A 20,843-nucleotide genomic window follows, 5' to 3' on the forward strand; every position below is an offset into this window, starting at 1 on the left:
TCCCCAACAGTGTCCTATTGGTCCACTGCTCTTTTGAGGTACTGCACCAGTGCATTGTTTGTTTGCTCCATTCCTCTTCCTTTCTCTGTGAACAACTTAAGACAAACTCGATTGATGTTGATACGATCAAAGAACATTCATTCTGGAGCCTTTGACGTACATTATATTTCCATTTTACATGTTCTTTGATCACATTGCACCTTGACTCCTCAGTTTTCACACTTCAGTTACAAGAGATATAGAACCTAACATGACTGATATTAACAAATTTGATGCAATCATGGTTTCTGGTTCATACAATCATGGTTTCTGTGATACTGATGTTTAATTTGTAAAATATAAACCTTTCTTTTTGTTTGTATTTTACATTCTGGCCGATAGGTGTCGCTCTGTTGACATGAAGCATCAGAAATGAACCTTTGTTGGGATAGTTAGCATAAAGCTTTATCTCACCATCACTAACTACTTCTCCTCTCTGACAATGTGATAATGTCTCTTCCCATTAATAACTTTAAACCATGCGTTAACAGAGTCCGTTACTAACCGGTGTTGAACATTGAGAGCCAGTCCTGCCGTAGATTCTTTGGTAGAGAGCAGAGATTTCCGAGTTTGCCTTCGTCTTGAATGCAGCACAAGTCGGTCAGAAACCAAGCAGGACCGGTTTGCTCTGATTCTGCGCAGGAGGCCCAGCTCATCTCTAACAAGCCTCCACAGCCTGTTGAGTTTAGTGCGTTGCTAAGGAACGTAACATAGTGTCGACTTTGGTCCAATCACTGTTGGAGAAAAAGGTCATGTGCTTTAAACTGACCAACCGGAGCGAAGGTAGCGTCACTACCTGATAAAGTTTATCCAAGCTGCTGCTCCAACAGTCTTTTATATGAACCTACTTATTTTAACCACCAGCCAACAAACGCTGTTCCGCAAATGAAAGATATTTTCAAGTCTTGACGAGCTCATTCTGGTTTCTCATATGGTAAGGAGAATATGTCAGTGAATTGTACAGAGGCTGGTTAGGATGCTGTCTGGGTTAGCTAATAAGCTAAGGCTAATGTCAGGCTCATGTATACTTTTTGCTAAGATCCGCTGCCCTTGATTATTTCTTTTAACATTGACACACCCTCCGTAACTATCTGAAAATATTACCGTTACATGTGTTTTAGTTAGGAATTCATAGCTGTGATTACTTGTGTAGACTGTAGCAACGTAACTTGTTTTTATTGTAAATTGGATTAGCTTGTGTTCGCTACTAAATATATTTTTTAATTAATATAGTCCACAATAGTCTATTCTAATGAAATGAAAACGGTCCAAAATAGCTTAGTGGTATATATAAAACTCACTTTAAATCCCCCAAAATAGTATTGATTAGCATTGTCCCTGTTTGGCATTATAGTTACATATTTATCTTGCAGATATAGAGGAGACTGGGGACGGTTGCAACACTTTTTTTATTTCTCTCAGTTACTCCGAGACTATTTGTTCTAGACCAACTAAACTTTTATATATTAAACTTACATCTGTCTGATAATTACCCATAGCATTTAAAGATGAGTACATATGACATATGATTCATATATTTATTTGAATGGAAGACTTCAGATGTTGCAGCTGACCCCAACCCTAGGGATGGTCGCAACGAAGATCAGGGACGTTTGCAACATATAAAAAATACGTTAAATTTCACTGATTAACCCTTTGCTTTTTGTCTCAATAAGCACATATTTCTGAAAGTATGCATTGTTTGAAAATAAATTTATAGTATTAATAATAATATTTATCAAAAAACAATTACTGAGTTTTGTTTTGCATAGAACACAGACCTAACTTGACCATGAGAGGCTGACAAAATAATTCCCAAACTAAATTGTTTGTATTCTCTGTTTCTGTGGGACAAAATTAACTGCATATTTTTCCTATTTGGAACTAAAATGTTGAAAACACTGTTGGTTGCAGCTGTCTCCCCTTGCCCACTTACTGTTGTACACAGAAGTGTTTTGACTCTACAAAGAAGAGTTGAAACATGGTGCAATCAAATGAATCTTAAATTTCCCATCATGTTTTCCCTTCTCCTCAGAGTATTATTATTTTTTAACTATACTTATTGACAATTTGTTCAAGTATAGCAGCATCTTACAACGTACAGCACTCACAAACCCCAACACACGCACACACCCATGCCCAAACTTACATAAAGCAAGAACCCCAAAAAAGCCTTGTGCACCACAAAATTGACAGTTAGCAATTTGCACTGTCCCTTCTTGACTTCCATTTAGTTATTTGCAGTTGCTCATCACTTTCAATATGACGCAAAAGGCAAGTACTTCAGATTGTTCCAGAAGGGGTATATCACCACATGCTTTCCAGGTGTGTGTCATCTGTAACTGACAATATTTGAACTTAATCAATACCAATTACAGTATAAATACAATAAAAATTCTCTTCTTGTTTATTCAAAGAGAGTGTAATTTTCTGTAGTTTCAAATGTTTCTCTGCTGTACTTTCTGATGTGTAAATTTGTTGGAGATACTCATCACCCACTGTTTCACAGAGGAAAACAATGAGAACCCGGTCAAGTTCACCTCCGATTCATGTGCACGTCAATGACTCCACACCGGTCCACGTGCATGTAAAGAGCCACAGGACGAGTCCTGTCAGAACACCTAAGGTTAGAGCTGGACTTTACTTAAACTTTGACCGTCAGTCATAGTGACATTTCTCATTTTTCTGTATTCAGTTTCAATGTTGTTATTATGCAGCATATGTCCTGACAGACAGCATTGTCATGCTTCTGCACACACTGTTTTTCAAAGGGGAAGACCAAGGTGGACAAAGGAAACCTCCGTCCTACAGCCAATGTCAAAACTCGAGTGCCATGGATTCCACCTGGAAAGGCCTCCACACGGGATGCCTCGTACAAGTGGGAGGTAACGCACCTCAGCATTGTGAAAGGGCTTTGTCAGTCAAAGATGTAGTGTTACTCATGGTGTCATTTGCACCAAGGGTCCGATGCACCGCCTTGAGATCACACCGCCGCTCCCCGAACCAGAACCTGAACATTCCCACTCCGCGCTGCTATTGGCTGACCTCACGTCAGAGGAAGAGGAAGGGCTACACGGACGAATCAGCCAGTATGAGAGGAAGATTGACAGCTTACTGACTGAAGTCAGCTCTCTAAAGAATGAGGTCAGTTTCTCCTGTTTCCACAGTGGACTGATCAGTTCTGAAGTCCTTCACTTATCAAGCTCTACCGGGCTTAAATCCAGAACCAGGCTGGACGTTATAACTGATATTTACTGTCTTTTTATTGTGTCCTTATTGATGCTGGTTTGTAAGAATATCATGATTTTAGGCATTTTGTTTGTACTATTATCATCATTATTTATATTATTATTTGTACAAAGTTATGAATTGCTTTACTTTTGGGTCCTGCATCAAATGCACAATGTCTTACAATTTTTTTTTTTATTCTTTATTTTGGGGCAGCAGTTTATATCACAAACCATACATCAGGAAAAGGCACTTTACTCCTATGTCAGCAACAGTTTTTCAAAATGTAAGAACTTTGTACACTTTGGGAGAGGTAAAGTGTGCACACAGGAACAATGGAATCTATGTCTGAGGAGGATCTGGAAGAAAATATAATAAAACTAAATAAGATACACTAAACAATTAGAGTAGAATAACATTTCAGGGTCAGTCATTCAATTCCTCACCCGTTTCAGAGGCAGTTTGCTCAGTGGAGCGTGATGGCAATAGAGTTGGGAACAAAACGTAGACAAAACCCAAACATAAGCAAAAACCAAGTGAGTTGTGTATGAGAAGAGAAATCAACAACAGCTTCAACCTTAGCTGTTCTAGGTGACCCCCCCCCGCCCCCCACCCCCCGTCCCATACGTGTCAGTTTTACAGTTACAAATACACCATGTTGTTGTCGTTGGCTGGAGTCAAGGTGCACATAGATCGATGAGCTTTCCTGGTAGAATCTAGATGTCCAGACTTCAACACACTGTCAGAGTCCAGATCTCTGCACAGGTCAGTTCCATCAGCAGCGACTGAAATCTGAAGTCCTGTCTCATTACATGTTTTATCCCCCCACAGCCCAGCACCCTCACACAAAGGATGTGGTGATGATGTTGACATGTCAGAGTTTGTATCGCCTCAGTAACAAATCATTTGTGTCTGTCCGCACATGTGTTTGCACATCTGTACCACATGTGTGCAGGTGGAGCTGCGGAAGAGGGAGCAGCTGCTGGAGCGTCAGTCGGAGCGGCTGAGCGTCTCCCAGCGGGTGATTGCAGAGCAGGAGGAGGAGCTGGCTGAGGTGACCAAGGAGCTGGAGGAGACTGAGCGGGAGAACACGCGACTACGACAGTCCATGGAGAAGATGATGGAGGAGACCGACTACAGCAGGCAGGCATCACACCACACACTGTCACAGTGATTTCCCTGTGAGAGGCTGGCCTTGTATCACTTGTTTAAGTGGTGGCAGATGTTTTAAGCATGATGTGTTTGTTTGTGTAGGCAAGCATTCTTCCATCATGTAGCCCTGAGACCTCTGGGGCTCAGATTCTGTCTTTGGTCCCAGTCCTCAGATTAGAACCAGATATGTGTCACTCTGAGGATTCTAGTCCAGGGGCCAGATTCATAAATGATGCATACACACAAAAATCATGTGTAAGCCGCACGTAAATTTTATATTTATAAACACAGGATGTGTCACCTCACACATCCCTTCACCATGTGTACACACGGTTCTCCAAAGTGATCCAAGTTACAGTGAAGTGAAAATACAGAACAAGCCATGACACGTAATTTAACATAAAACAGAATAACCAACTTCACAGAGCTTCATTCATTATCATCATAGTTTTCCAATAACAATTTTACAATTCATAAACAGAAATAATTGTGAGTCATTCTGTAACCTTTTTCATACTTTTTTAATATTTGCTAATCACAGAGTTAGAGCCTCCGGAGCCTCATTAAGACTCTCTAGTCCCAATGGATGAAGTTCAGAGTAAAACAGGACTTAACATTAGAGTGATTGTACTAAAGTAAATTGAGTGTGTCTGCTTCCCATCTGCCAGAGCCTCAAACTTGTGGTGCAAACTGATTAAGGGAGCGTCTTCCTCCATTCATGGCCAATTGTGCTGGTGGAAATGAGGCTCGTGCACATGCGCCCAATTTCTCAGTGAGGGAGATTTATAAAGTGGAACCATGCTCCAGAGTTTTATGCATCTGGCCCCAGTTGGAACTGACTTCCTCCTCTGAGACAATGGATATAACAATGATCTTTAAGACAGACTCAGTGGCAGATAGTAAGAATGTCAGAGCCATGCTTGCTTTGTTTTAGCCATGTTTTTGGGATAGATTTTATACCTGGGATGCAGAGCAGAGTAGAATCATGAGTAAATCCAGGGTTAAAATGTTGAAGATAACAAACAGCTGCTCTGGCTGATGTAGAAGGTCAGAAATGAGATTCTGATTTTCTGATCTGATTTTGTTGCTCTTCTTCTGACATTATCTCTGTAGAATCTCAACATCAAAACTAAAAACTAAAGCAAAAACTAAAAAGTAAGACAAAATGAGTTCATGTTAATCTGGACTTTTGTCCCTGTCTCGTCCTTGCAGACTAGACAGAGACAGTGTGCAGCCAGACAAAGATGCTCTGCTCAGGAAGCTGATGGAGGCTGAGGTGGACGGAACAGCAGCTGCCAAGGAAATGTCAGCCCTGCGAGAGTCTGTTTCTAAACTGTGCAGTGCCAGTGTCAGTGTGAGTATCTACAAACCTGGGAATAGCTGCAGCTCCTAAGTGGTTCTCTCCTGTGGCCCTGTGCAACAGACACTGCAGACTTCTTTCATTGGCTTTGTGCCAGCAGTATTAGTATGTGCGTAAGTGTGACACTTAATATAATCCAACACTATAAAACATCACACAGATACAGTATGTATCAACTTCATGTAAATACACAAGTCCTGTTCAATTCAAATTAATTCTTCAACCTTCAACCATTAAACATTTATTAGATTATTAAGCTATGTCTTGAATGTTTCCTCTGATAGTAATAAAAACATTATGAATCATGATGACGGTTCGTATCCACCTTAATCCCTGCCCCTATAAACACTTATAATTGATAACAGTTGAAGGGTGTAGACTCATGTATCGTCTTTGTAGGAACAATGTCGCTGCAGAGTTGGGCTGAAAAAAAAATGATGTCATTATTTTGGCAGATATTGCAATTGCGATATGAGTCACGCCCTGATAGTTTGCTGTCATGGTGACATTCTCTGGAGCAAAGAAGAGCTCATTTAGTTTTCATAAATACATAACAGTGTTATATGATGAATTCAGTGATTTGTCAGAAACTGTTTCATTGATGAACCAGTGTCTCTGCTCCTTTGTGTCTCCTCTGTTTGCTGGACAGAGACTGTCTGGTTCTGAGTCCTCTGTCTTGGCCCGTCAGAAGGAGCTGTTGCTACAGAAACTGGAGACGTTTGAGGCCACAAACCGAACCCTGCGGAACCTTCTCAGAGAGCAACATGGATCCCAGGTACTTCACTGTCTACTGTCTACGATACATCTACATCTGTTACTACACCAGGGAGTCTTATGTTCACGTCTTGAACAGGATACACAGGGAACACTCTGGTCTGTTGGATGTGTGATGCCACCTGATTAATTTCTGTTGTATATTTTCTGTAATCAGCCACTAATGCCCAGATCTGAGTGCATGTCTGACACTGTGGGTCATATTGTTGCCTAATTAACTTTCCAGTCTTTCCTAGTAACATTTCTGGGAGAAACCAGACAAAATAACATCACTTAAATGTGTTATTATCAAAACACATAATGCAGTTTAGATTAAAATTAAATGATCACAAACACAGCCCATCCCCTGCCCATATGCTGTTACAAAATATCCACATATTCATTAATACTTCTAGCTCTAGTTAGATGGGTGTAATTATAGACCTGTTTTTATTACCTTATTTGTTTTTGGCTGGACCGCAACAGTGGGGCCAGCCCTATAATCGTGAATGTTGCTGACTGACTGACTGATGATATTTCCACCACTGGTCAGTGGAGTGTTGTGCCGCAGTCTACCGAGTCTACCGAGAAGAGGAGGAGCACTTCCAATACACTGAGCCTTGCCTGCACTTCCAATACACTGAGCCTTGCCTCCATTACAGCAAATAAACTACTTTGATTACATATATCATTATTTACTAAAAGAGGGAAGTCCGGCCTGTGGCCCTTTGCGTGTTTTCTGCTCTCCCTCTCTCTCTCTCTTTCTCTCTCTCTCTGTCTCTCTCTCTCCCTCTCTCTCTTCCTCTCTTTCTCTCTCTCTCTCACTATGACTGTAATAAAGGCAAAAGCCTGAAGAAATAACTTAAAAATAAGAAAGATATTGTGTCTCTTCTACCTTTCTCTCTGGGTGATCATGTTACAGTTAATACAGTTGAAATCACAGTTCAGTCTTTGTCTTTCATTTATATGTTTGGTGATTTTGTCAGACAGATCAACTTTATTTGGGTGATCCTCCCTTAAATTGCCAGTTTGATAAGTAAAGGTCATGTACAGAACATGTCAGAGGCTTTAAATCTTGTAGGAGTGTGTTTATTTACAGGCTTTAAACATTTAGGCTAAATTGTCACGGTCAGTTGTAAAAGTCCAGGTGATATATGGACAGAATCTTCTATTATGGGATTTAATATCATGATATCCATGATATGCACAACTTTCTACAGGTTCAGTGACAGAGTGATTTAAATGACAAATCAAGATTCTTCATTACACTGCAAAAATACTAAAGTCAGTTAATTGGATTTCAGCCATTATAAAGCAGTGCTGCTAATTTGCAGTATTACCTGCAATACAATCAGATATATTAAAAAGAAAGTTACCATGGTAACAGTAAAGACATACCATTTCAGCAGCAGTAAACAGTAAATGTTTGAGTTACAAACTTTGATGTGTGTCAGTCGACTGTGTTTGAACAGATGGAGTCGATGCGACTGTCAGAGCAGAAGGACACGTTACTGAAGAGACTCGCAGACACAGAGGCAGAAAATGCTGTGAGTTTAACAGAAGATGATCTCTCTTTTTCATGTGTTGTGTGTTTGTTCCCTCTGTGTTTGAGATACAAAAATAAAGCTCACCTCACTTTTCCTTTTGCAGCATCTTGTGCTGAAACTTCAAGAGAAAGACAAAGAGGTCAATCAGCTGTCCAGACTTTTAGATACTGAGAAGGTACTGAGAGCACAGAATTTTACTGTAGACACTTCCAAATCAAATCAAAACAAAACATTAATGCCTTAATCTTTTAGTAAAATAGGTCAAAGCGTACATATTCTTACTAATGTACATTCTGCTGGTTTGGGGATTTATGCAGGACAACGCTAAGAGTACAGCTGATCTGTCCAAGACCCTGGAGTCAACAAGAGCTCATTTACAGGGACAGCTCCGTAACAAAGAGGCTGAGAACAACCGGCTCACTGTACAGATCAAGGTTTGTCATGGAATCTATTCTAACTACTCGCCATCCTGTGTAATTATCTGTTGTAATTATGTACTTGGTAAATGAAGTCAGAGTGCTTTGTCATCATGGCCACTGCAGTCACGCTCACTGTTGTCTGACCCTCTGCTTTACAAATGGGAAGCACACACAGTGACTCCAGCTGTAATCCCTCCTCCTTCTCATTGGTTCAGAACCTGGAGCGAGCAGCCAATCAGCAGAAGGCAGAGATGGAGCATCTGATGGAGCAGCTGACGAGCCTGAGGCAGGAGGCCAGCGCGGACCGAGAGGCTCTGAAACGAGCTACACGAGCCCAGAAGCAGCGAGCGGAGCGTAGTGAGGTCACTGCAGGACAGTTGAGCATCCAGCTGCTGGACATGGTAGGGACAGACTCCTCGAAAACTGTACAGACACAGGCTGAGGTCAACATCCTCACCAGGTCCTTTTGTCAATAACTAGATTACTGACCATATTAGAAAGAAAGAACTGAACTGCCGTTGGATTCAGTTTATCTTTAAAGAAAGCTCCAAACCCCTTCTCGTCACCCCCACACCCACTTCTCTTCTGCACTGGTGTCTATAACAGAGTCACTGTTTTTTTATTATGTCTCCGTGGCAGCGACAGTGAGAGACAGAGGCATATTGTTTTCGTGTTGTCTGTCCGTCCCATTCTTGTGGACACGATATCTCAGTCACGTCTTGACCAAACTCCTTTAAATTTGGCACCAACATTCACTAGGACTCAAAGATGATTTTGGTGATCCAAGGTCAAATGTCAAGGTCACTGTGATATCACATTCTTGTGAATGCAATATATCAGGAACACCCAGAGGGAGCTTCATCCCTTCTGTCACAGTGACCTCACAATTTTTGGCCATAACTCACAAATTAATTCACTAGTTATGACACAATTTAACTTAAATGTCTATAAGGATAAAGTGAAATGATGGCATTTTATATCTAAAAGGTCAAAGGTCAACTTCACTGTGACATCATAATGTTCTGCAAAAGCACTGTAACTCAAGAAGTGACCATATTTCCTGATACTTGGCTGGTTGGTGGAGGAAACAAGCAGGAGGAGGTGACTCTAGTTTCTCTTTCCAGGAGAAGCAGGTGGCAGACGCCCTGACAGCAGCTGAGACCTGGGAGAGTCGTCACGCACAAGAGGTGAAAGACAAGAGTAAACTGGAGCTCGAGCTGTCACTGTTGAACAGGTACCTCTAACAGCTCCACACACACACACACACACACACACACACACAAGTGTCTCTCTTCGTAATAATCAGAGCACTAACAGTCGTCCTGAGCTGCAGGCAGACCAAAGGTCACCTGGTGACTTTTACCAAAAAGCAGAAAGGGGCAGGAAATACTGTGAGCATGGTTGTAAACATAAATTGCAGGAAGTAACATAGCAGGGTAACAACAGTAATCAACAGCAACCTTTGTCACTTTCCTACAGCCAATCAGCATCTCCTTCTCTCTGCCTCTGCTCTTATTTCACCTTCAGTTATGAAACAAAAAACAAACATTATTTCTTGAATGACAAGTCAGCCCCGCCCCTTCTCACATGCTGTCTGGTCATTGGAGAGCCTCGTGATTTTGAATTCAAACAGAATGAACTCTGGAGCGTAGCAGAGGAGGCGGGTGGGTTCACAACATGTGTGTCTCACTTCCATATAGAAATGAATGGGAAATGATATCCAGTCCAACTGCACCATTAGCCTGCAGCGAGGGAGCAAATGTTGGGCATGTTCTTTAATGAGAAATTACTTAAGCTATTGATTGATTGTCGGGTTTGGTGGAGTACCTGCAGTTATCCATAGAGCAATCTGACTGACAGGAAGTGTTTCTTGGAAAGTATAAAGCATGAAATTGGAACCAAACTGTGGCTTCATTCTAAAAATTCATCAACCAGTGAAAAGCTACAGCTCGTTCTGATTCAACACTCATTATAAATGAAATTATGTAGACACGTGTCCTGTCATACCGTAAACAGCCGTATAGCAGAGCTGACGGAGCAGCTGCAGAGCACAGAGGATAAAGGCAGACTGGAGAGAGAGGCCCTGCTGGATCACCTGCATGGACTGACCACAGAGAGCACTGCTGCCAGACTGGAGAACCAGTCCCTCAAGGTGAAACCAGCAGGACACATTTACTGAATCTGTTCTGCTTCTGTCTCAGATAACGTACTTCCTGTTCCTGTTCAGTTTTCACTTTAATTGACTTACACTGACTTCATTAGATTAGCAGGATGGACTTTCCAGTTAATTACAGTAGTAACTGATGACACTTGATGTAAACCTGTGGGTTCCTGACAGGCCACAGCCTCTGCAGTGGAGGAGAAGCTGGACATGTCTCAGTCTGAGCTTCAGCAGGTCAGAGCTTCCATCAAGCAATATGAGAGTCTGCTGGACAGCTACAAGATCCAGGTATCCAAAGTGTACAGTACCGCTCCGTACAGTACCGTGGACACTGTTAATGTCCATGAAAAGTCTGAACCCAGTTTTACCATCTGTCCTAGGTTGGGAAAACGCGTGTCGAGGCAGATGAGTATGCTGCTCATCTAGCCCAGGCGGAGCGAGAGGCCCAGGTCGTGCAGGGGAAGCTGGAGCAGGAGATAGAGGAGGTGCGCAGGGAGATGCTGGGGCGGCTGGCTGAGCTGGAGCCTCTTCCTGAAGCTCTACGACAGTCTGAACTCCAGCTGCAGGAGGCACAGGACAGGGAGCGCAGCCAGGAGAGACGTAGCGTGGAGCTCAGCACCACCCTGGCTGATCTCCGTATTAAGGTCCTGACAGTCCTGTGCCTGTATGCCAGTTCAAGTCAGCATCACAAAATAAGGCCAAGTCAGTCAAGTGCTTGTTTTATCTCATGTCAGGTGGAGACTCAGGGCAGCCAAATGGAGCTGTTCAGACAGAAGAACAAGGTGCTACTGGAGGAGAACAGACAGCTGCAGCAGCGGGTGGAGAGTCTGGAAAGGTCAGTCCCTCCTGGTTTACTCTCCTGGCTTTGACTCTTTGATCAGGTTTGTCTGACATTGTGCCAATTCATCATTAAAAGTTTGCCTAATGAGTCTTTAGCTGGTCCTGTTTGCAGTGTATCATGGATATACACATAACTATCAGTGGATCACTGTGATACTGAAGAAAAGTTAAAAATGTGATGATTCTCAGACAGGTGGAGTTTAAACTGAGCATCCTCTTCCTTCATTTTTCAGGATGTCACATAAAATCCTTTTTTAAATGAACCAGACTCAGTCCTCTTAAAGGGGACCAACAGAAAAGGGACTCTGTTTTTTTTTGTGTTCACATTGTGAGTTGATTTAAAAGAATGGTTAGGGTCCACTTCAGCTCTGATGGGGCCTTGGATTATGGGTAGCTGTCACCTGGAACGACATGGCTGTTGTACTTGTCTTATCCACATTCCTGTGGTATTTAGATAAATTCGTAATACAATATAGTATATTGTGTATATTCATATATAATATATATACTGTAGTGTATTACAATACTATTCATTATTATTATAGTATTATGACAGTCACACTTCAGTATGTGACTATTAAATGTAAGTCAGTACAAAAGGCCTACTCTGCATTATCATTAACTTATGTGTTATCATTAACAAACGAGTGTGAACTCAAACTCTTGCTGTCGTTACCAGCGGCTACGGTTCTGTCCGTTTGCCGAAGTGAACCTGCAGCACTTTGTCACAGTGCACAGGTTAAGTGAAGCGAAGCAGAGAGGTCTGAGTTCGTTTGGAGTGTACACATAAGAACAAAAATGCTGTGTCATCGCTCTTGAGTTTGTTCTGAGGTTGGAAGTGTGAAAACAGCCTGAGTGGTTTGATGGAAGTTTATTGAAAGTGGATCAAAGGCAATGTTGCTGTCTCCTCCTTCATATGAAATTGTGTTGAACGACTGCTGGGAGGCCTCCGTTAAACTGTTAGACACCTGCTCTCCATGGTCTCATACAGCTTAACATCATGTTAAAGGTCCAGACCGGCAGACATCTGTCCTAATGCAGACCCTGCTGGTCCTCGATGTAGAGACCAAACTGCAGATCATATGCATGTGTTGTTGTGGTCTTGCCCTGACCCTGTTTAGTTCTGATGGCTGTACAAAGATATTTCAAACTACAGTCAAAGTCTCTCCCAGCTGTCTTTGTGCCATATCTGGATTTATGTCAGAAGCAATGAGCCTATGATTATGGTTGGTCATTGTTGTTGTCTCTGTCTTTTGTCGTCCAGCAGAAAGCTGGAGGAGGCCGTCAGCCAGAACAGCGACCTGCTGGCGGTCATCACCAAACGTGAAGACACCATTCACAGCAACCAGCTCCGTCTGGAGGAGAAGACCAGGGAATGTTCCCAGCTGAGCCGGAAGCTGGAGGAGGCTCTGGACGACGCTCGCCATCAGGTCCGAGCCTCACAACAGCTGGATGCTGCTAAACACTGGTCATACACACTGGAGTGTATTTAAGAATATAGTATAGATCACAGTAGTGCTACATCACAAAACGTTTCACTTATTTCAGTGAGACCTCTGCATTGACACAAGTGGGGTGAAGATGTAGCAGATGCAGAACACCTGCTTAAAATCCAGTGTTAAATGGAAACGTCAGTGTTAAACCTCAGTGTGACTCCTAGGGGCCTCTGCAGCCTGGGTGTGTAGGGATGTGTATAATTAGTCTTGCATGTCTTGCGGTTCATGTTGTCAGGGTTATATCAGTTGTGTACTGTTTAATTAAGTTCAGTGTGTTATATTTATCTCCAGATGTCAGAGACCAGAGAACGAGCTGCCACCAAAGAACGCTCCACCCAGGCCAAGATCCTGGACTTAGAGACCCAACTGAGCAGGACCACCTCAGAAATCAACCAACTGAAACGCAACAAAGAGGAGGTAAAAGCCTCCATTAACAGTTTACTCAAACTTATGTGTGTGTGAATTGTCAGCAGGTGTGTAAGGTGTGTGTTTGTGATACTCAGGTGGAGCGACGATACCAGAGCCGACTGCAGGATGTGAAGGATCGGCTGGAGCAGTCGGACAGCACCAACCGAAGCCTGCAGAACTACGTCCAGTTCCTGAAGGCCTCTTACACCAATGTGTTTGGAGATGTGGCCCTCAGCAGCTCTCTGCGGGCCCCCTCACCCATCTGACAGCCCCTCCAGCAGAGCTGTTTTATACGCACACAGTCCAGACCAGTAGTGTGGCTTTAGATTTTCTAAGAACAGCTGGAGGCTGTGAAGACGACAGTGTCAATCACTCTCTTGTTTCAAACACTGTCAACAAGTCAGATGAAGAGCAACAGTAACCGTGGGGCTTTTTACAATTTAAGACTCGTTCCTGTAAAGATTCATTTACAACAGATTTGATGGACAATCAAATGATTTGAAATGTCTCCAACAGGTGGTATAAAAAAAACGAGTGGCAAACACCAGCTCCAGGGATGTGGATGTTGGAGACAAAGAGAATCAGGATCTTGAAAACTACATGTTCCTGTCCAACGTGCTTATTTTACCAGATGTTTTAATTTGCTAAATGGATTTCTACCCTGTTAATAGGTTAAACAAGAATTTATGAGTTCAGTTTCATACGACAGAGAGGAGATGAGAGGTTCATACATTATTAAGTATAAAGCAATTTATGACATTAATATATTAGATTAGCACGGTGGTAAAGAATGTGCAATGCATAATGAACTGTGTGCAGTCAGCATCACACCTCAAATTTTAATACTGAATTAAATAGACAACAAAAATTCCCATCTGGGATTTTTTCTATGCAAAACTGAAGCACTGAAACAAAGCTGCTGGAGCTCAGAGTTTGGTCCTGAAGACGTTTTGTGGTTTTTCCAATATTTTCTATAATTTCATCAGAATTTCTTGTTTGATCTTCGAGACCAAACATCGACACCAAGTACCCTCATTTTTCCTGAAGCTAATGTTTTTCATCAGTTAGTTTTGACGGTGCCTTGAAGCGTTTCAGACTGAATGTCGTCTTCAGAAATGTGTTATCGGACATTGAAGTGAGTTTGTATTTTCCAGGCCAAAAACAACGGAAAGTGCACATTTTCTTTAGCCTCGTCTAGGTAATATATACCAGAATAAAAGCAGTTATACTGTATATTGTATTTGAACTGTTATATACTAAAACTATTAATTTATTTTTCACATCTATACAACAGCCAGCCATGACACATGATGTGTTTAAATGTGTGTCTGCTCTGTACGGAGCTGAAAACACTGGTGCTACCGCTGTCTTCTGGCTGCTACAAGACGGTGTGGTTTTGTTTTTACACTCTTACTCACACACTGTCAGTAGATGGATAGTTGTTAATAGACTCATGTTTTTTTCTTTAACTGTTTCATGGAGTTTATTTAATAACTGCATCATTTACAGTTTATCTAACTTTAAAGCAACAATATGACAGCAAAACAAAAATATATTTCTTCACCTGAATCAAACTGACTGAGCATTCATGTTGTATGTGTCGTTTTTTTTTTCAGCTGTTATTTGTGTGTTTGTGATGTAGTGTTAAACAGGATACAAGCCAACATAAGACTTTTTAGTGTTAGTCTACTGACATACAGTTAGTGGTTGGGTCTGTGTTTGTCATCCAAATTAACTGTCAATCAGATTATCACACTGTTGTCATAATTTCCCATAGCAGCAGCTGTTCCATTATTTACAGCCTCACCACAATAGTGTATTTCTGTCGTATTCAGCTTAACACGACCAGCCTACAAGATCCCAATACCCTTAAACGACTGTAGAATCATTTTGGAGGATACATATGCACTGTACAGAGGTGTGATCAGATCTGAGAATCTATGCATTTTTAGTTTACATAAGAAAATGACACTTAAAGATGAAAATAATGTTTCTACCAACATGTAACAGCCCGGGCACAGATGATCTGTTGTGGTTGTCAGCTGATAGAGTGGCTGCTGTAGGACTTCTCATAGATAACACTGATGATTAATGGAGACATTATGTAAGAGCTGAAATGGTTTCTATTCATGGTTGTACTTCTCAGTGTTAATGGATAGTCATTGAATTCTGCATCAGCACTGTAGTCTGAGCCTGCAGGGATGGAGCACATGATAATACTGTGCATGAGCAGCTGCTGTTTGTCTTACAGACTCTGTTCCTGTACAGTCAGGAATGGAGTGTATGTCTGAAAAAAAGAGTGCTTTGATTTGAATGTATTGATAATGCAGTCTAAACATGGTGAAGATGACCAGTTCACGAGCACTATTACTGCCAAGCATTGCAGGAACAGCGTCATATGTGTAGAATGAACTGAAGCAACAAATAAACAAGGGCATTCATTGTTTCAAAGGCATATTACAATGTTGTTTCCTATTGGTTTAGAATAGTTGATGATGTGAAAATGTCTGGAATCTTCCATACAATATCTGCTTACCAATAAACTCAGGGAGGCTTCTTTCAAAATCACACAGATATTATCCTGTGAATCAGTATCTTCAGGTTAGAAAAGACATTTGTGTTAACTGTTCATTGTATGAAAAAATGTACTCATGAAACAATGCAACACTTGTTCTGGCTGGAGAGATATATCCTGATATAATGTTGACAACATTGACTTTTTTCCCAACTGGAAAAATGTACTCTTTGGTATCTTCAACAACAATAATAATAAATGTAAAGAATTATGTATATCAATTTGGTGATTGTTGTAGAGAAATTTCATATCCATGAATCCAAATGTAGCCATTCTAAACCTTTGTATATACTATTTCAAACAGTACATTAAAATTATTTTTAACTCAAAAAGTAAGTACCATCTATTTGTTCCTTGATTAATGTTTTTATTTAGATAATTCCCCCTATTTCTAATGTTGTTTTATCTGAGACTTCTATTATCAATAAAGATGATTAATAATTATATTATATTATATTATAAAAAAGTGTTCGCTCAGAGTTTCGGGTACTTCCGTTGTTTATCGGTTTTTTCCGTACAGCTGCAGAGATTACGTCACATTCGGTTAAAAAAAAAAAAAAATTCAGCCATCCCAGAAAGCGACCTCTCATCCTTCGTCGTCGATCCGCCTGGATAACCACCACTTCGTAAGCTCGTTCGAAAACACACAAAGGTACGAGAAATATTAAAAAATACTATATTTGTGTTGAGTTGGTCATTGTAAAAGAGATTAGCTGCACAGTGTGGACGGTGTTTTTCTAGCTATCCGGCTCTGTTCGTCCAATTTGCAGTCCCTGCTAGCCTAACGTTAGCTAACTGCAGCCACTCCTATTGTTGAACCGTATTTACAGCACTGTAGTTAACATACATGCACATAACAGCAGACAGACGTAACAGTTTTCCTCTAAAGCGTCTGACGGTTTGATAAAATCTAAATGCTAACATTAGCCACCCTACCAGATGACATTAGCTTGCATTGGTACCCATTGCCCTGCGTTGCATTCAAACAAAATGGTTGATTTAAACATCCATAAGTCAAGCTAACTGTTATATACCCCGCCTGTAAAGTGCACCTAACGTAATAACATCGCTTGTTAGTTAGTTAAAATGTTCAAGTTAGCGGGGTTGCCCTGAGTTGCTGTCTGCTAGCGTCAGTCAGTTTAAATTAGCAGTAACGTTAATCACATCTGATTTCACCTATTGGTTGACATAGTCACTCTTTCAAAGGTTTGTACACGGTGTGTTTAAAGTCAACGAAACTGTTATCTATATAATACAAAAAAAACTAAGAAGGTTAAGCAGATATCTATATTAGCTTGTCGGCCATGGCAGAGAGGGAGCCGCCCAGTGCAGTTGAATACCTTTGGACATATGGCCCCAGCTGTTCGTCCTCCTATTACCCTGTATGTAATTAAAACGAAGACAGTGTTACCGTTAATAATTCACACCAGCATTGTGCTGAGTGTTCTCAAATGCACGATCAATTAGTCACATTAAATGTCATTAGTTGGCGTTACGCGTTTTTAAGGAGTGGTACAAGCCCATGAAAAGACCCTGCTATGTCCAACAAAGCCTGACACTACAGTCACATAAAGATAGTGTAGTTTGCATAAAGACGGTTGAGGACAGTAAAAGCAGACTCGTGATAAGGTGAAAGCGCTGTCTCACACCTCTGCTACTGACTGTCTCAGCAAATGGATTTGACAGGGTGGTGCCAAGTGCTTCACATACCAACTGCCCCCCTCCCCACTCTGGAGAGGAATTCAGATAGAAGGCCTCAAGATAGTGATTAAAAACTGTCGGAATGAAAAGTTACCCCAGAAACAGTGTAAAGGTTAAAGCTTAAAATGAAATGTGCTATTTCATATCTATACATACATTTGAATGTGTTAAGTGTTACTGACCTGTAATGTGCCATCCTCTTGCTCAATGCCAGTTACTCATCTTGTGGGCATACTGTTTCTTTTAGAAAGAAACATTTGGAACATACGTGTTGTTCATTAGTAGATGGAATTTAACATCAATGTGTTATATATCATCTAAATTTGGCCGTGTACTTTGTAGTTTGAAGCAGTTCTGCATCAGTGAGTGAGTGAGTGAAAACAGTGTATTTAAGATGAGTATAGATTTATCCATCCACCAACACCTGTTACCTGTCCTCATTAGTGTTGCACTGCTGTATAATACTTACATTTTATTCGACCATTATACTCACCTCAAATTAAAGAAGCCCCTGGTCAGTCATATGTGAAATGGCAGAAACAGGGAATAGGTCAGTGTGCATTCACCCAGACATTAATTAATGAGCCTTTTCTAAGGTCAGTAATGTTTAAATAGAAGTTTTTACTACCAATTAGGCTTAAAATTGCAGTAATGATTAATTTGATAAGACAAATATGCAGCATGTATCATATTGTTTGGCAGCACTCTATGTAAACTCCTGGATGATGAAGGTTGTTTGTCCGTCCGTGAGAGCCTCAAGCAGGAGAGCTGCAGTTTGTGTGTTCTTTGCTGGTAATGCAGACGGCATAAGGTGAACGCTGGAGTCTGATGCTGCTGTGATACAGAAACATGGAGGCAAAATGGGACAGCTGTACCACCTAAATTACTTACTACATATTCCTGGAGCAAATTAAGATTAAAATGAGGCAGTGTTCTCCCTCTACCCTGCCTCATTTTAATCTTATGACAGTCACCACTTGAATATATGTCATTCCATTATTTGGGTGAATAGCTAGACTGAGGCAATATGAACTGTATATCAGTTAGCTGTGGTTCCAGGTGTTTAGACCTATCACAACATTTAGTACAATGCATTACATACATTATTGTGGTGTTAGATGTCTCCTGGGGTTATGCATGGTCACATCTGCAGTCATCTGTAATTAACCTTGTTATATTTTGCTGTTGAGTAATACTGATAACTTATACATTTGAACACAGCTGTATAGACCTTGCTTTATGCAATTTCTCTTCTCCAAACTCCCTCTCCACCTATGCAACCTACGGATTGTCTTTTTCCATTGTAACTGTGTGTGACCATGACCCAAATAGAAAATAGGCCTCCTCGTCTCCAGGCTGTCAGATTCGCTATGAGGCCTGCAGATACAGTGCAGCCTGCTAACTCACTGTCATTTCCATGCTGGCCTGAACTACTTTCCACACATTGAGCCTCTGTGTATTGTCTTTCTGCGATTCCTCATTGCATTGACTGCTGAAACATCATCATGATGAATTTCCTGTGAAAGCATCCTCTTATTCTGACTGCTCACTGTGATCAATGATATGCCCTGTAGCCAGCCCACACAGACACACAACATGTCAACCTTTACTAAACCCAAGCTCAAGGTAACAACCATATTTGTGTCACCACTGTGTGTGTGCCTCTGTGTGTTTGCGTGTGCTATTGTGTTTTGAGTTTGTACAGGACAGAAGATTCGAGAGACGTGTAGGCCAGTGGTGGTGTTGTTTTGCTGAGTAAAGGGATGGGAGAGAGCTGGAGGGAGGGGTGGGTGGTGCGGAACAGACGCATGGGCTGGGCTACATCTTGGCTTGCTCTTTTGTACAGCGTAGTCACTGCAGGTGCAATGCGTCTGTCTGTGCTGCTGTAGATGAGACTTTGCTTCCTCAATCACGGTCAGATTGTGGAGGAGTGTACTACAGACGTACACACTGCTGCAGACTATGACTTCGCCACAGATGTAGCCCTCTGATCAACAATAATACAAGAGAACCTGAGGCTCCAGACTAGAAATATCTCATGTGTGTGGTTTGGTTTTGCACTATTTTTCTTCCTGTCAAACTATCAGATCAGATCTGTCAGTATAAAGCTGTGATGTTTAATTTAAGTTGAATGTCACAGGGATTTGGTAAGTGGCTGCTGATCTGAACTGTGCATGCGTTTGCCTGTTTCTGTTGATATACTGCTGGGAGTCGTTTCATACTGTCTGTATGCAGTTGAGTTTTACTGCATGGCTTTTTTTGATGTGATGGTCTTTGCATGAAGATAAAGTGTGGTCCTATCTTAAAATGAAATAGACTCAGGTATCTTAACTAAATACCTTCAGAAAACATTGAAATTAGTTTGTATACTCCTTGCTGTTTGCTAGTTATGAGCCTGACTGGAGCAGTGAAAGACTAGCTTGACTGGACATGAGGTCCTGTTAGACTGCTCTCTGCTCTCATTAGTGTTTTCTTTTTTAATGTATTTAAATTACTAAAATTTCTGATATGGATTTTATATTTGTTAGCACTTGCAGTTGGTTGCTAAAAACTACGAACTGCTAAAGGATTGCTGAGTAACTATGGTTCCTTCAAATTCCAGATTTTTCCATCAGTAATTATTGTGAACTCATACGTCACATATATTGGCCTTGTATGTCTAAAGAAGAATTCCTCAGATGCTCAGTTCAGTTTGAGGAAAAGGAAAAGAGGTGTTGTTGTTGTTGTTGTTATGTCATGGTTCTCATCCTCTCTCCTCTGTCAGGGAAATAGACTCGCCTAGTCTCATGAGACTCACCCATTTCCTGCTAATTCTGTTAGCTTCCATCCTCCGAGTATGGCGTCAGTATGACCCCTGTTCATAACAGATGGTTCGCCATAGTAACTGGGAGTTTCTAAGTGAATGACTTCATCCATTTCCTCTGTGCAACTTTGATTATAACAGAGAACTTAGGGAAGGTCATTGAAGTCTGCTGTTTTCTCTGAGACTGAGTCTAATGTGAGCGTGTAGCCTTCCTTGACAGTACCAACAACCACAGGTCGTTTACACATTCTGTACTTGGCTAACAAGCTTCTATTTATTTAATACAGTTCTATGTTTAACAGGATTTGAGGTCATCCTCTTGAAGTCCACGTGCGTTGATAACTTCTGACTTCATCAATAA

At 41.2% G+C, this 20,843-nt stretch overlaps 2 protein-coding genes across 4 annotated transcripts in view; both read left to right on the forward strand.

Annotated features, from left to right (window-relative positions):
- Window positions 1-883: 883 nt before the first annotated feature.
- Window positions 884-16,241, forward strand: LOC111221074 (outer dense fiber protein 2-like). Its single transcript, XM_022744397.1, has 19 exons — window positions 884-973; window positions 2,549-2,665; window positions 2,811-2,924; window positions 3,001-3,183; window positions 4,223-4,410; window positions 5,632-5,773; window positions 6,429-6,554; window positions 8,005-8,079; window positions 8,183-8,254; window positions 8,397-8,513; window positions 8,714-8,899; window positions 9,623-9,732; window positions 10,515-10,650; window positions 10,837-10,947; window positions 11,040-11,303; window positions 11,394-11,494; window positions 12,767-12,929; window positions 13,287-13,412; window positions 13,499-16,241. Exons 1-19 carry the CDS (start codon window positions 971-973, stop codon window positions 13,667-13,669), a joined length of 2,505 nt encoding a protein of 834 aa, XP_022600118.1. The 5' UTR covers window positions 884-970; the 3' UTR covers window positions 13,670-16,241.
- A 304-nt stretch (window positions 16,242-16,545) lies between these two features.
- The window catches only part of sptan1 (spectrin alpha, non-erythrocytic 1), a 35,565-nt gene continuing 31,267 nt past the window's right edge, over window positions 16,546-20,843 (forward strand). For all 3 annotated transcript variants that reach the window (XM_022744595.1, XM_022744596.1, XM_022744597.1), the window contains exon 1: window positions 16,546-16,630. The gene's annotated coding sequence lies outside the window, so the exon portion shown is untranslated. The remainder of the gene's footprint in view (window positions 16,631-20,843) is intronic.

Source organism: Seriola dumerili, unplaced genomic scaffold (genome assembly GCF_002260705.1).
Source record: "Seriola dumerili isolate Sdu_G_001 unplaced genomic scaffold, Sdu_1.0 BDQW01000081.1, whole genome shotgun sequence".
NCBI classification, from domain to species: Eukaryota; Metazoa; Chordata; class Actinopteri; order Carangiformes; family Carangidae; genus Seriola; species Seriola dumerili.

Bases quoted from the DNA above. Each gene is read 5' to 3' on its own strand.
- LOC111221074 (XM_022744397.1), top strand. The intron at 8,080-8,182 runs GTGAGTTTAACA...TTCCTTTTGCAG, and splicing joins ACACAGAGGCAGAAAATGCT to CATCTTGTGCTGAAACTTCA. The intron at 10,651-10,836 runs GTGAAACCAGCA...GGTTCCTGACAG, and splicing joins TGGAGAACCAGTCCCTCAAG to GCCACAGCCTCTGCAGTGGA.